We start from the raw sequence: 13,334 nt of genomic DNA, 5'->3' as shown, positions 1-13,334 counted from the left end.
TGTTCACTGCAGCGGTGACAAACAGCTAAGTTGCATGTTTGGCTTTGCTTATCAAATTGCATTCTAGTCCACAGAAAAATTGACTTTTCCTGGCTTCAGCCTCCTCTGTAAGCTATTCTTTTTCTGCCATTATGAGGGAGGGCAGGTTCCATTAATTGAAAATGATTTTTAGATAAATGAGGAACAGGTGTTTACACGTAGTCCATTGTAAAACCAGAATGAAGCCACCCAAAATCTGAGTTGCTACAAAATCAAGGCTGGCTGACCAAAAAGTAAGTGAACACCAACCTCGACTGGTCATAATCACTTGGTATCATTCTGAAAATTGCTTCTTCCAGCTTGTCTACCATATTCGCACATGTAAAGCAGTACAGTTCAATGCTTCAACTACTTGAAAGTGGAACTCAGTTTTGAGATATGATGGAGCTGCATCCAAGGCGGTGTGATGTGCCCATCCCGTGCTGCTGCCCCCGGGATCACCTTCACCATTGTCTTCACTTTCATGTTTTGACTCCATCCACCGCTTCACCAACACGCCAAAGCAAACAACAGGCCTGACATCAGTTAAAGATCTTGAAAGCGAAATGTGGAGCTACCACACCGCTTTACGCAGAATGAACGCCCATCCGTTACTTTAAAAGCACGCCTGACTTGTCAGGTTTCCAGGTGAGGAAACAGAAATGAGAGAAGCTGTAGTATTTTCGTTATGCTGCATCTCTCGCGTTTCCCTCCAGACCTCCGCCCTCCTCTCGCTGCTCCCTCTGAAGTTGTTCCTCCTCCTCTTTTTTTTTTTTTTTTTTTTTTTTTAATAATCCACTACAAAAAATACCAAATCCAATAACTTGTTCAGACTCAGAGTGACGTCTCCGTTCTGCCTAATTTTCACTATAGAGAGCTCATATTAGACGTTTAAAAAAAGTTGTAAAAGCAAATCTAAAGAAAAAGTCAAAGAAAACCTCGCATGCCAGACCGGCTGCAGGCCTGAACCTCCGGAGCGGACTTTTCTTTTTACAGCGGAGGACCTCCGTCTGCGTCTCTGCCCCCTCTGCATCATCTGCCTCCTCACGCTGCTCCTCTCTCTCGCTGTGTGTCTCAGTCAGTTTTCCAACGGGATCAGTCTCTGCCAGACTCCCTCTCAACACACCTCAGCACCGGCCAACAACCATGGCTTTACGGGACACCGCCTCTCGGCTGCTCGGACTCCTGGTCCTCCTTCACACCTGGGGAGGTAAGTACCCGAGGCACAAGTGGCACAGCCGGGGGGGGGGGGGGGGGGGCTTTGGACCGTTTTAGGTGGGATGTCGTGTTTGCTTTGCAGTTTTAAGGCAGTGTAAACAAACGGACGTGAGGACGAGTTGTGAGCACGACTTTTGATGAGAAATGAGTTGCAGAGTTTCATTATACTGCTCTCTCCTTGCAGCTAAGACAACAGTGGGAATCAGTCATTCATTTTGGCACATAAGCCTTTGAAGAGACTTGCAGAAGCTGCTGCTACACTGTTGCCTGCATTTAAGCTGAAGCCTCTCGCAGTGCTTATAGTGCTCTTTTATAAGTGCAGCTGTAGTTCCTGTCAGCTGCAGAGATGTGACACTGTCCTGTCTCCCTTTGCTTACATTATTTTACTCATGGTAGCAGCCGGCCTCTGCATGCTCCTGGTGTTGCTGTGTGAGTTCACATTCTTCATACACTGAAAGAAGATTACAGCTTTGTGACACTACCTTTTTATGGAAAGCTTTCATAAAGTGGACATGCCATTTTCACCCATTCTTTCTTCCTTCCTTTTAATGTCTTTCCTTTGCACAGCTGGTGTGTTGTTGCAGTTTGTGCCGCTCATATAAATGAGGACTCAACAGTCTGAAGACTGGCGAGAATAACTGTGCCACACAGTGTTAGCTTTGTTCGCTTGTTGTGCATAAACATGCCAAGATAGTTGGACACCTACACTGTGAAAATGCCAACTGGAAACATCATGACCAGTGTGTGCTACATGAAGTTATGTTAGTTTGAGTAGTTTGCTGCATGTATTTTTAGCCAGAGACACCCGGCGGAGGTGGAGTGTTAATGAGGGAGCCCTCTGTCTGTTTTCTGTCAGCTCTCCTCTGTCCCAGCAGTGATCAAGTGGCTCAGCGCTGTCCAGGCAGCAGAGAATAGCTTGACTATGTTGCTCACACAGAAACACATTCCTAAAATAAGGTCCAGCTCTCACTGCACGGGCTTAGAGTTATTTTCACGTGGCTAAAGGACCGATTGGGGGGGGAAAAACTGCTCAGCTTTGCTGCTTATTCACTGCTGATCAGTTGCGAGGTGAAGATGAGTGTTTATTTCTGTAAGCATACCATTTGTAAAGTCTTATATGGTTGGGAATGCAGAGTACCTACGCTCTTCTCTTCTCTTCACTTCACAGACTTTTCTTTTAAAGGATTGTTGGTGTGTCTTTACTTCTTTATTGGAACAAAACAGGTCAGGTAGTGCTTCACCACCAGCCCTTCCTCTTTCTTGAGCTTGATTTCCCACGTCTTCCCTCTTAATTCTCTCCACGCCTTTACTTTTCCTTTACCCTGTTTACCATTGACAATATGACCCTTTCGTACCTCTTCACTGCATTGTGCTGATCTCCTGTTTCAGTTCAGGCCATTGTCTGTGATCACTTCAAACTCCCACAGCTCTTATCAAGTCCGCTTCCTGTTCTCGTCCCTCGTTGCCTTTCTGGCTTCCTGAAGTAATTCACGTCCAATACATAGATCTACAGTACCCCACCATGCATTGTACTCATTGTTTGACCTGAGGAAGATATTTACATCTCACTCAGTAATGTGATATCATGACGTTAATAGGTCGCACACCAAATTGTGTGTAATTTCTATGAATTTCAGCATTTCATGTGTCATTTACGCTGTTGGGGTTTCAGTAATGCTTCATGTCAGCATGACATCACTTGATAGCATAAGGCATACAGCTCTCAAAAAAACAAACAAAACAGTATTAGCACTCAAAATGACTTGCTGTGTTATTCACACTTTGTTTCATTAGACCAGACAGACTACATTCAAAAAGACGATGCATTGACATGAGTTAATTTGTAAGAAATATGAGGAAAAAAAACCCAATAACAGATACATCACTATTTTCCAGAAGTGACACCTAGATGTTAGTCAACCAACAATCCCCTGAAAGAAATTAGGATATTTAGTTTCAGGATGTGCATGCAAAAGAAAAACTGGAATAAGTTCACTCTTGAGGAGAACCCTACAAATCTTTTATGGTCATTATCTCAAGGGTTTGATGATGTTGGTGGACTCCCTCTCAGGCCTGCGGGGATCTGCGAGGCTACTGTTTAATGGCCAAAAAGGCAGCTCTTTTATCAGGGGAAAGTCTGACGAGCTGTAGGACTTCAGCGCTGATCCCAGATAAGGCTTCAGTTCACTTCCTGTGACATCAGCTAATCAAGCCAGGCCAGAGAGCAGTCACATTAGACCTCAGTCATTTAAAGGTCACCTCTCCCAGTTGTGGCCAAGGCGCCATGCCACAGTTTCATGTGCTCAAAACAACTTCTGCTCCTCAGAAGAAGAGAGCTGGTCATGGACAATAAATGCCCTTGTTGTGTCTCAACCACAGCATAAAAAATTGAGGCTCAGCAATCTGGCAGAGGATCAGCGGAGCAGGGCGGGTATGAAATGGATGGGTCTAAATTCAGACCTCTCTTCCGCTACATTTCTACAATCACCACTGTGACTGTCTCATTTCTGTGCTTAGGAGCAGAGTTTGTGCCGACAGTTTGTATTTGGATGCTGCCCCTCTTTATCTTAAAATGGTCCTGATTCATGTCTGAAATTCTTCACTTATTCTAAAGAAATATTGATCGGATATGCCGCGTTGACAAATGATTGCAGCGATCATTGCGTGTCTTTGTCAGATTTTTAGTGTATATATTACACATTCTTTGAGCCTCTCTTCAACCAGTGAAATATTTACTGTGCCCAAAAACTATGTCCTTGTGTGGAGAAAGATTGTCTTCAGCAGTTGGAGCCTTATCTTTGTCCTGAATGAAAGTCTGGAGCTGCTCGCGCTCTGTTTACATGTTCCCATGCAGCACACCCCATAGAGAAAAGCATCCGCTCTCTACTGTTTTGGATCTGGTCTGTGACAGCGCATTATCAGTCTAGAGATGTTTGAAAATGTTTTTTTTTTTTTAAGGAATTTCTGGTTGTTAGAATAAGTGAAGCATAATCCAGTTCCCCAGTGATTCCTGGAAAGGAAACCGCATTAAGACTGATTTGTGTTGTGTGAGTAGAAGTATTGTCTCAGGGCAGTGGAGCAGTGTTTCTTGAATAAAACACTGGACAAAAACCCCAACATCATGACTTATTTTAAAATTACGGCACAGTCTTTGAATGATTGAATTTCCTATTTATCAACAGTTAATGGATCTATTTTTAGAAAAACACAGTTTAAAGCAAAGATGCCTTTAAACTGGATATATGTCCAGGTGTATAACCCAGTAAAAGACATTTTTCTACCCTTGTTCGGTTTCATGTGGCTCATGTGGCCGTCCTCGGTAGACTCTCCAGAAATCCAGTAACCCTCACATTCATTAAGTTTGTGGCAACAGGCTTTGCTTCTCAGCCAAATTCCCACTCAGTGTAACGCTGTAGCCTTACATCAGACAATGCAACATGTGATCCTCTGATTAAAAATCCGAAATGCTTTGTTTTCATGGACCTTGTGTTTGGTTGTGGCGCAGCATTCCCTGCTGAACCATGTAATGGGTCGAAGCCGTACGCTCGGGAGTATGAATTGTTGAAGTAAAGGGTTTCCTTTCACTGTTTGATCTTTCTATTGATGTGAATAACATCCATTATCACCATTACCTGGGTCAATATGGCAGAGCAGCGATGGAGGGGGGCTTGTTAGTGGTGGAGAAAGCTCTCAGGACTTTGTGCTGCTGTCATCGAGGCCACTCTGTGTGTGTGTGTATGTGTGTGTGTGTCAACTAAGTAACAGCAAATTATTGTTTGTATAATGTAGCGCCAGCAAAGAAACATTTTGCAGACACGCCTTGTTGAAAGTTGTCTTAAAATCAGCACTTTTTGTTGCTACAGCAATGAGTTTAATGCATGTTTACATTGTGAAGGAAGTTTACTTGCAGCCTGGTCAGGCTTCGCTTATCAGAACAGTAAAAGAAGCAATCTTTTGCCCACATTTTTCTCCCAAAGAAAAATACCTTTTGTCTAGAAACTGGTAAATATTCGCAAAAGGTTAGATCTGATCAGTTTCTTGGCTTTTTGCAACTTTTTTCAACACAGCTGGGTTTTATAAGAAACACACCATCAGTGATGCCCAGCAGAAAGCTCTAACAAAAGTAATGACTGCCTCATCTGCAGATGTGCAATGAGGCATTTTATTCTCGAACGCTTCAGTGTGCTCAGATTTATTGCTCAATATTTGGCTGCAGGACATATCCATTCCTATCCATCAGTTCAGAGCTCACCGCAGCTAACGGAACATCCAACTGTCCTCTTACTCTAAGCTTTCACTGCTGCTCAAATGGCCTTTGAAGTTCTCTGATCAGACGGACAGCTGCATACAGATGGTGCCCTCACAGTCCTGACAACACTCCCTCAGACACAAAGACAAATAGAACTCACACACACAAAGAAAGCACGTACTCGCTCAGGTCTCCTGCTACTTGACGACCTGTTGTCATCGGATGTTATTTTTGTTAAAGCAAGTTTACGGTTTCGCTGCACGTGATACAGACTGACTGTGGAATGTGGCGTTGTGAATACACCGTCGTTTGTACATTACATGTGGGCAGCTTGAAAGTGTTTCATTAGTGCTCATCATCACTATCATTATGGCTCAGACTTCACTTTCTCCTTTGTTATAAACATAACTCTGTCTCAGCTGGAGACCCAATTAAACCAGCTGCAAACAAACAGGCTCTGATTGAGCTGTGAACTTGTCATGAAATGTAATTGGTTAATAAACAAGAAAACTCTTTAGTATCGAGGAGGGCCCCTCTGACCATAGAGTAACCTCATAAACTCAGTTCCTTCCTCATAAGTTCTGATGATATTGTAGACATTAAACTTGTCAACAAACGACTTCGTACTATTAATCGTATGTATTATATGAGCAATGAACACAGACCTTTCAGTCTCATCATTTTAAACTTTGGTTTTATAATTTGCATTTTTAATCCCCGCTCAGTTAGGCATCTGCACAGGGAGAAAATCATTGATCAGAGGTTTTCTGCAATATGTAAATATAATTTTAAGCTGTTAAACAGTCAGATGTTCCTGTCCTTTATGTGGTATGTAAATGTTTAGGTCCAGCAAAACACCTGCATGGTGTCCTGAGGGTGGGAGGTAGGTGGTGGGAGGCAATCTATGACATGATTCGGAGTTTGACTGGAATGGCTGAGTGGTGTCATTTTTGCTGCTATTTTGGAAAAGTGCACTTTCAAAATTGAAACTGTTTTACTTTAGCCTGCATAAAGATGATGAAATGTGCAATAATTTGTGCGGTGAGATTATCCTACGACTTTGCATCCGTGGTGACTGCAGCTCTGGGTGTGATCCTGGTTTTAGAGAACCAGACACAGAGCCAACTGTGCAGCCTGGGACAGGGGGAACCGTAGAATACCCTGAAACAATTTCTCTCTTTAGTTTCCCTCTGTCACATCAGACTTTTTTTTATTTAGGCGTGAGAGGTTAGGAGTGTCTGCACTTAGAAACCAGAGGCTGTCAGGCTGCATCACATCTGCAATACTCGGATTTATTTTTTAAAAGATTTTCTACATCACAAACTCTGTGGGGAATCAGTCTCACTTGCAGTAAAATATTTCTTCCAGACCACAGTTCAGGCACTGTAGCACATTGATGCTTTCATTCAGTTTACCATTTATAAGTCATGGACTGGTTTAATAGAGTTGGCAATTAAACGAGTAGTGAAATGTTTAGCTTCTGGAATATCTGTCCACTGTCAAACTGCCTTACTAATTTGTCTTTTATCCTTCATGATTCTGTGCTGCACTTGTGTATCCTGAGTGTAACTCTGCTCTGTGGGATTGCTTGCTCAGTGACACTTGGGTCACGGCTGAAACAACAAACCAGAGTAACCATAATTTGTTGTATCAACCCTGGAATAAACGCTCCAAAAACACTGCTAGGAGGTCAGTAAGGAGTTTGATGTTATGTAAGAGATGGAGCAGACAGTCAGCTATTACTCGGGTGAGAACTGATATAATTACATATATGAATTATGCTAAATGGTTATATTTAACCTTTTATGAAACTGGCCTCTAAAGCAGTGTCAATAATAAGCAAAGAAAACAACTTTCTGGTTCAATTTGACACACAGAATTAGTAATAATGGCAGTTTGTGTTTTTGACACAGAAGTTTGTAATTTCCCTGAACATGGACAGATCAGTGATTGTCCGATAATAGTTGTGAAGAAGAGGAAGGGCGGCGATTGTTGTATTCTGTAAACTTACAAAGCATGAATTCAGAGCCCAGAAACAGGCTTATCAGGGCCATTAATATGTCTGTTCACAGTTCTCTTCCGCAGCTTTTTGTTGCTGAAATTTTTAGGGATTTTGACTAACTTACGCCTCCCAAGAATACATTCAACAGGATGTTAAGTTGTAATTTAGCGTTGTGTACCCCATATTATGTCCAGAAACAATTATCTGTGTTTATACATCAGGGTGCATCCATCCACCCCCCTGATGTATACACTCTTCTTTTCACGTCACCACATTAAGATAACTTTTACCTATGATAGTGATATCCAAACCTGCAGTATAAAGCTAACAAGCTAAAGACCTGGGTCACTACAAGGAACAATTAGCTTTGTTGTCACAGGAGTCAGAAATGCATCGGTGAATATTTAAAGCTGCAGTCTGCAACTCTTTTTCAAGCATAATGCCTGGAACTGTCCGGGGATTCTGAAAGTAGTACATTAAATACCCCAATACAAAAAAAAAATAGTTCTCTAGGTCCCCTATTTGTCCCGCTAGGTCCCTCCAAAGCCAGCAGGTTTGTTTACAAAATTGCAGACCGGACCGGTAAAAGGTAACCAATCAGGTTTACGAGCTGGGCTCTGCTGCCTGTCAATCACCAATTGTGCACGCGCGATACAAGGTAGGCTCGTCCCCACGCTTATTTATCTAGACTATTGAACTTCATTACGGGCTTGTCTACTTACTGTGTCTTCCATGATCGCAAATGACAGGTGAGTTGATGAATGAGGAGTCGTGTAAGCGCATCTGGCGTGCACGTCTACGTGCACGAGTTCTCATGTGTTTTGATGGGGCGGGACAGGAAGTTGAATAACTTTTCATTTTTCGGTTAAAAAATAAGCATTTCTTGCATTTTGCGACTACGGAGGTCACCGTTTTCAACTTCAAGCGTTCTGATAGATCATGTAAACTCTTAAAATGCCAAAAAGTAGGACTTTACGTATGACAACAACAAATCCTGCAGACTGCAGCTTTAATAGAATTCTGCTTTGATTGTATTGTATAAAGCTTGCTCGACAAGCATGTACCAGTCAGACATTTAGGCCTTTTCATTTCTTTTGAAAATACTCCAGTAATTATTTTTTCTCTCTGGGTCAAAGGTTGGCAGAGTGGCGCTTAGATGGGCCAGCTGTTCCTTCTTGTCAGTCACAGCGACTCCAGTGTCAAAATGATGATTTTACGGGGCCCTGCGGCTTTAAGAGATAATTAACAGTTGTGGGCGTTGGAGGAGTTTTACAAGAATGTTGAAACTGACACTATTTACACTGTCAGAGGGGATATAGGATGTGTTATAAATGGACCCTTTGTGTATCATAAAATATGTCTGAGCCAAGATTAATTCATTCATTGAAATGGCGAACCTCACCCTTTGGTTAATTTGTAAAAGGAAATCACTTAATTTATTCCCCACAAAGCCTCAAAACTTTGACGCTGACAGGTGGAGCATGAAGTATTCCACCGCTGAACGTCTGCAGTGTCTGCACTGTTGGACTAAAGGCTGTAAAGACTCATATCTCCACATATCCATCATTCTGTGAGTAACCGAAGATCTATGAAGGAAGTTATGGTGACATTTGAGCAGCATCCTCAAAGTCCTGAATGCTGTTGATCTGTTTTCATAAAATAGCAGGAGGAGGTTGTTTGTCTCAGATGACTTAAGAACCATACACCATGACCTCTTACAATGAATTATTTAAAAAAAGGAGTGAGTGCATTCTAATTTCCCTTTGGGATAACTAAAGTATTTTTCATTTAATTAAATTGTAGAAATAAAATGTAATGCGATACGAACTGGATTAAATGTGGCTTTGCCAATCCTGCACAGGTCTCCACAGGGTCTGTTGAACTGCATTGTCAGAAATGTAGGTACAAGCAGACATAAGCGGCACACAATGAAATCTGTTGACTTTTAAGATTACTTTGATCCATTTGGTGTGATGGATAAACATATGTGGGTATATACATGTGGGTGGACTCAAAGAAGTGGATGCGAGAGAGACGGTAAGGATATTTGTAACAAGATATAAGCCGTCAAGATATCTGAAAAACCCAAGAGGGTCTCACTTTTTGTATAGTATTTAAATAAAATTTCCATTTCCAAAATGTTATCAGAGGACACAAGGTTCTTACAATGGGCGTCCTCAGAGCTGTAGGGCATCCAGGAGGCAAATCTGTGACCCTGGAGAGCATCAGTATGACATGAATGGACATTGGAAAACAGACTACCTGAGCTCAAGCTGATGCTGGTACTTAGGCTGAATTTTCCAGGCTATGGGAGAGCTGGTTTGCAGACCTCACTGTGATGCACACTTGCAAAGCTGCTGGGTTGCACATGGAGTGATTGATTTTGTCTATCATGTCAGATGTTTTCATGAGAGGAGTTCATAGCACCGGAGCATGTGCTTTTAATCTGTGATTGGAAGCGAAAGATCAGTTTGAAGACACGATATATAGAGCGACATCAAACCCTTTAGCTCACAGGGATTTCTTTTTCTAATGATTTAAGAATAATCATTGCGCTCCTTAAACAAATTAGAAAATGTAATTGATCAGAAGCAGTGGCTGCAGAGCGGTGTTAAATATCCCATCCAATAACTTGTCCTCCGTCACAGGCTGCTGAACCAGTGAAGAATGGTTTTGGACCGGCAGCAAATTTATGTGCTCCTCCTCTTTATCAGCTCCGAGGTCAATCACACACAGGAGCTCTCTCAGTTCCTCTTGTAAGTGTTGCCGTTGTGTGAAAAAACGTCACAGCTGGGCTCAGGGGGATCTCATGTTGCAGCTGGTCTCTTTTGCTTTCAAACGTGATAGAGACTGGACTTTGGGGCTACTTGTTTACCAGGGACTCATATTGTGGCCAATAAACACAGAGGAACAGCTGCTGGGCTATTGTGAAGGCAAAATGATACATCATTAATAAACCCATGATGATGTGACCAAAGAAATGTTTGGGATGGGGGTAAGTCACGATGATTAGCCAGGGTGGGCTGATGATATCAGGTCATAAGTCTGGCTATAAACAGTCTGGATTAATTCTGTGTTTATCTACAGTGAACATTTTTAGACCCAAGGATCAACGAGAATTAAAGCAGCTAATGTTTCAGAGTTTAAGAGCAAACAGATACTGGTTTGGTGATATTTTAGTGTGTAACTGTGGTGGGCCTCACAGCTCATTGCACGGCAACATAAGACAACACGTCCCAATTTGACAGTAGAAGCAGCATTAAATGAAATAGTAAGAATGAAGAATTTAAGATCCTTAAGCAGGATAACACTGAATTATTTACCCAACAAATGCCTGTTGTGAAAGAAAGTAATTCAAATAAAAACACAAACATTTTATTTATTTATAAATATATTTATTTATAAAGATATTTATCCTCTGGGTGTGACATACTCTCCCTCCACCTTTCATAAAAAAAGGTTCAGCTGAAAATCCAGCCTGATTTCTTTGAGACAAATGGCACTGAAATCATAACTCTGCCTTAGCAGAGGACTGACTCATATCAAACAGAGAAAAAAGACAAAAGCGCTTATTGTTAGGACGCCGAAGCCAAATACAGACAATCTTCATCGAACTAAACCAACTGTGAAATTTAGGGGTGGTAAGATTTACTGATTCTCAGAGGTGGTGAGAGTGGTGGGAGCTGTCTGCTTCTCCTAAACTCAGTCCTGAGACCCACAGTGAGAAGCACTACATAAAGCCCATTTTATTGTTCATGTAGAAAGATTTCTGCTGACTGCTGCTGAGAGTATAAAGCACACGCTTATAACTGACTGTAGTCACGGCACATTGCACTATACCTCACTGTACTGTAACTTCTGAGCACAAGATGACGACAACTGACGATAGAGAACAGGAAAAACAGGTTATTTGTAGGCAAGATTAGCTTTTTTTTTTGGTCCAGCAGCTATTTATTTATTCATTACAAAGGCGATGCAAACGTGGCTGTGTACCGTGTTTTAAGGAGTCACAGAAAGGGATACATCTGAAATGATGTGAATGATGATTAGTACGTTTTTTGCTATCTGCTTGTAACCCATGAATGTAAAATTAAACTGCCCATACCGTGTTGAATTGCATAGAATCATATTTTGATGGATTACATTTTAGCACATTGCACCACATTGTCTAATTTCAAATCTTTTTGTGTTGTACAGCAATGCTGTAAGGGCTGAGCCACATCGCTTTGCATTAATAGGCTTGTGCAAGCCTCTATCTCCTGCTTTGTCTGTTATCAGTTTATTTAGAGACATTTATCAGTTGTCATAAATCCCACAGAGCTCACCAGTTGGTACCCTTCTCTATTCCATAAATGGAGTAAAACTAAATTCAGAAGCAGAGGGGCTGTTTAAAGCAAGAGCCATTTGCTGGAGTAAGAATTGTGGTTAAAACTGCTGCGGACTATAATGAGCTGATAGCATTCAAAGTGTGTGTCCTAGCACATATGCTGTTAAATAAGCTTGTGATCTAAATTGCACATGGATATCTCCCTACACCTGTAGTGTGAATAAAATGTTTGAGTTATGACCAATTTAGAATATGAATCACCTTAGCTTTCTTTCATTTATACGTTTTGGGTTTTCTTCAAGCTCTAATGGTTTTGTTGTGGTGTTTACATTTTGATGATTATTGAAAATGCTGCTCATGCTTAAATGTTCATGTTTAGAACCCACTTTCAGAACCATCTTATCTGAAAGAAAGCCCTGAGAGATCTAGTCGATCTTTGGATCTCACGCTGTCCTTTTGGAGCTGCTCTGGCACAAGCCATTACTAGATACCTGTCAGCATCCCCCTCTCTTCTTTGTTAGTACAAAACCCGGCTGAATAATGAATGCTGTTTTCATGAAATAAAGCTGTGTGCCGGTCTAATGCACATCCTTTTAACCTAATGCAACCCCGACGATATGGTGCTGACTCCACTCGAGCAGACTCGTGTTCGTTGTGCCCTTAAACTGTTTAGTAACAGCAGATCACTGTTGGTAGATTTATGGTTTGCTCTTCTCTCTGGCTTAAGTCCAGTTATTATTTAATAATTTGTAATTATTTCTGTTATACAAAGGTCTATTTTTAAACTTCAGTTTATCTATGATCACTTAATTTTCTCTTCTGATGAAAGTGAAGTGTATATATGTATATAAGTGTGTGTGTGTTTGTGTGTGTATACATATACATGTAATGTATATATTATCTGGGTCAGACCAGAATCATGACAGAAAGTGGTCTGATTTAATTTAATTCGGTTTCATTCATTTCATTTTAATTAGCCCTCTCCAAGTAGAAACATCTGATGCAGTGAAAAGAGATCATTGTTTTCATTGCTCTGTTGCTGCATCACGACCAAGACCTCCAATCACAGCTTGTGGGACATTTTGAATCAAACGTTTTATTTTCTCCTCTGAAAAATAAGCAAAGCCTGTGGGAAGCAAATCATGTGAGCAAGAGATGAGATCACATCAGCAAGAGTTTCTGATGATGTTGGTGGGATGAAGAACATCACTTTTTCTAAAGAAAATGATGAATGGTACCTTTACTTATGTTATGATGTTTGGAACAAGATGCTGTGGCTGAAAACAGCAGCTGTTGTGTGATGTCATGTTATGCAAAGTGTTGAATTCCCATTGTTAACATGCATCCCAAATGCATAACATCAGGTCATCAAACATGCTCAGGGCTCATTTTGTGTCATCTTAAAACTTGTTCAATGTATTACATATGGCATTCTGGAGCATACACAGGATGTTATTCTTCTTTACAGCATATTCAGTCTACTGTGGGTCGGAATTTGGACACACCTGTACAAAATTTTC

General features: G+C 41.3%; 1 protein-coding gene across 3 annotated transcripts in view; it reads left to right on the top strand.

The window, feature by feature from the left end:
- Positions 1 to 1,085: 1,085 nt before the first annotated feature.
- mcamb (melanoma cell adhesion molecule b) overlaps positions 1,086 to 13,334 on the top strand; it is a 38,964-nt gene continuing 26,715 nt past the window's right edge. The window contains exon 1 of one of the 3 annotated variants that reach the window (XM_075473487.1): positions 1,086 to 1,228. In XM_075473487.1, coding sequence (XP_075329602.1) covers positions 1,165 to 1,228 — 64 coding nt within the window. In that variant the 5' untranslated portion in view covers positions 1,086 to 1,164. The remainder of the gene's footprint in view (positions 1,229 to 13,334) is intronic. The other 2 variants (XM_075473488.1, XM_075473489.1) reach the window with 2 other exon arrangements.

This window comes from Odontesthes bonariensis, chromosome 9, assembly GCF_027942865.1.
Source record: "Odontesthes bonariensis isolate fOdoBon6 chromosome 9, fOdoBon6.hap1, whole genome shotgun sequence".
Lineage (NCBI taxonomy): Eukaryota > Metazoa > Chordata > Actinopteri > Atheriniformes > Atherinopsidae > Odontesthes > Odontesthes bonariensis.
Note: the sequence above shows the minus strand (reverse complement) of the source record. Positions and strands in the feature narration are given on the sequence as shown.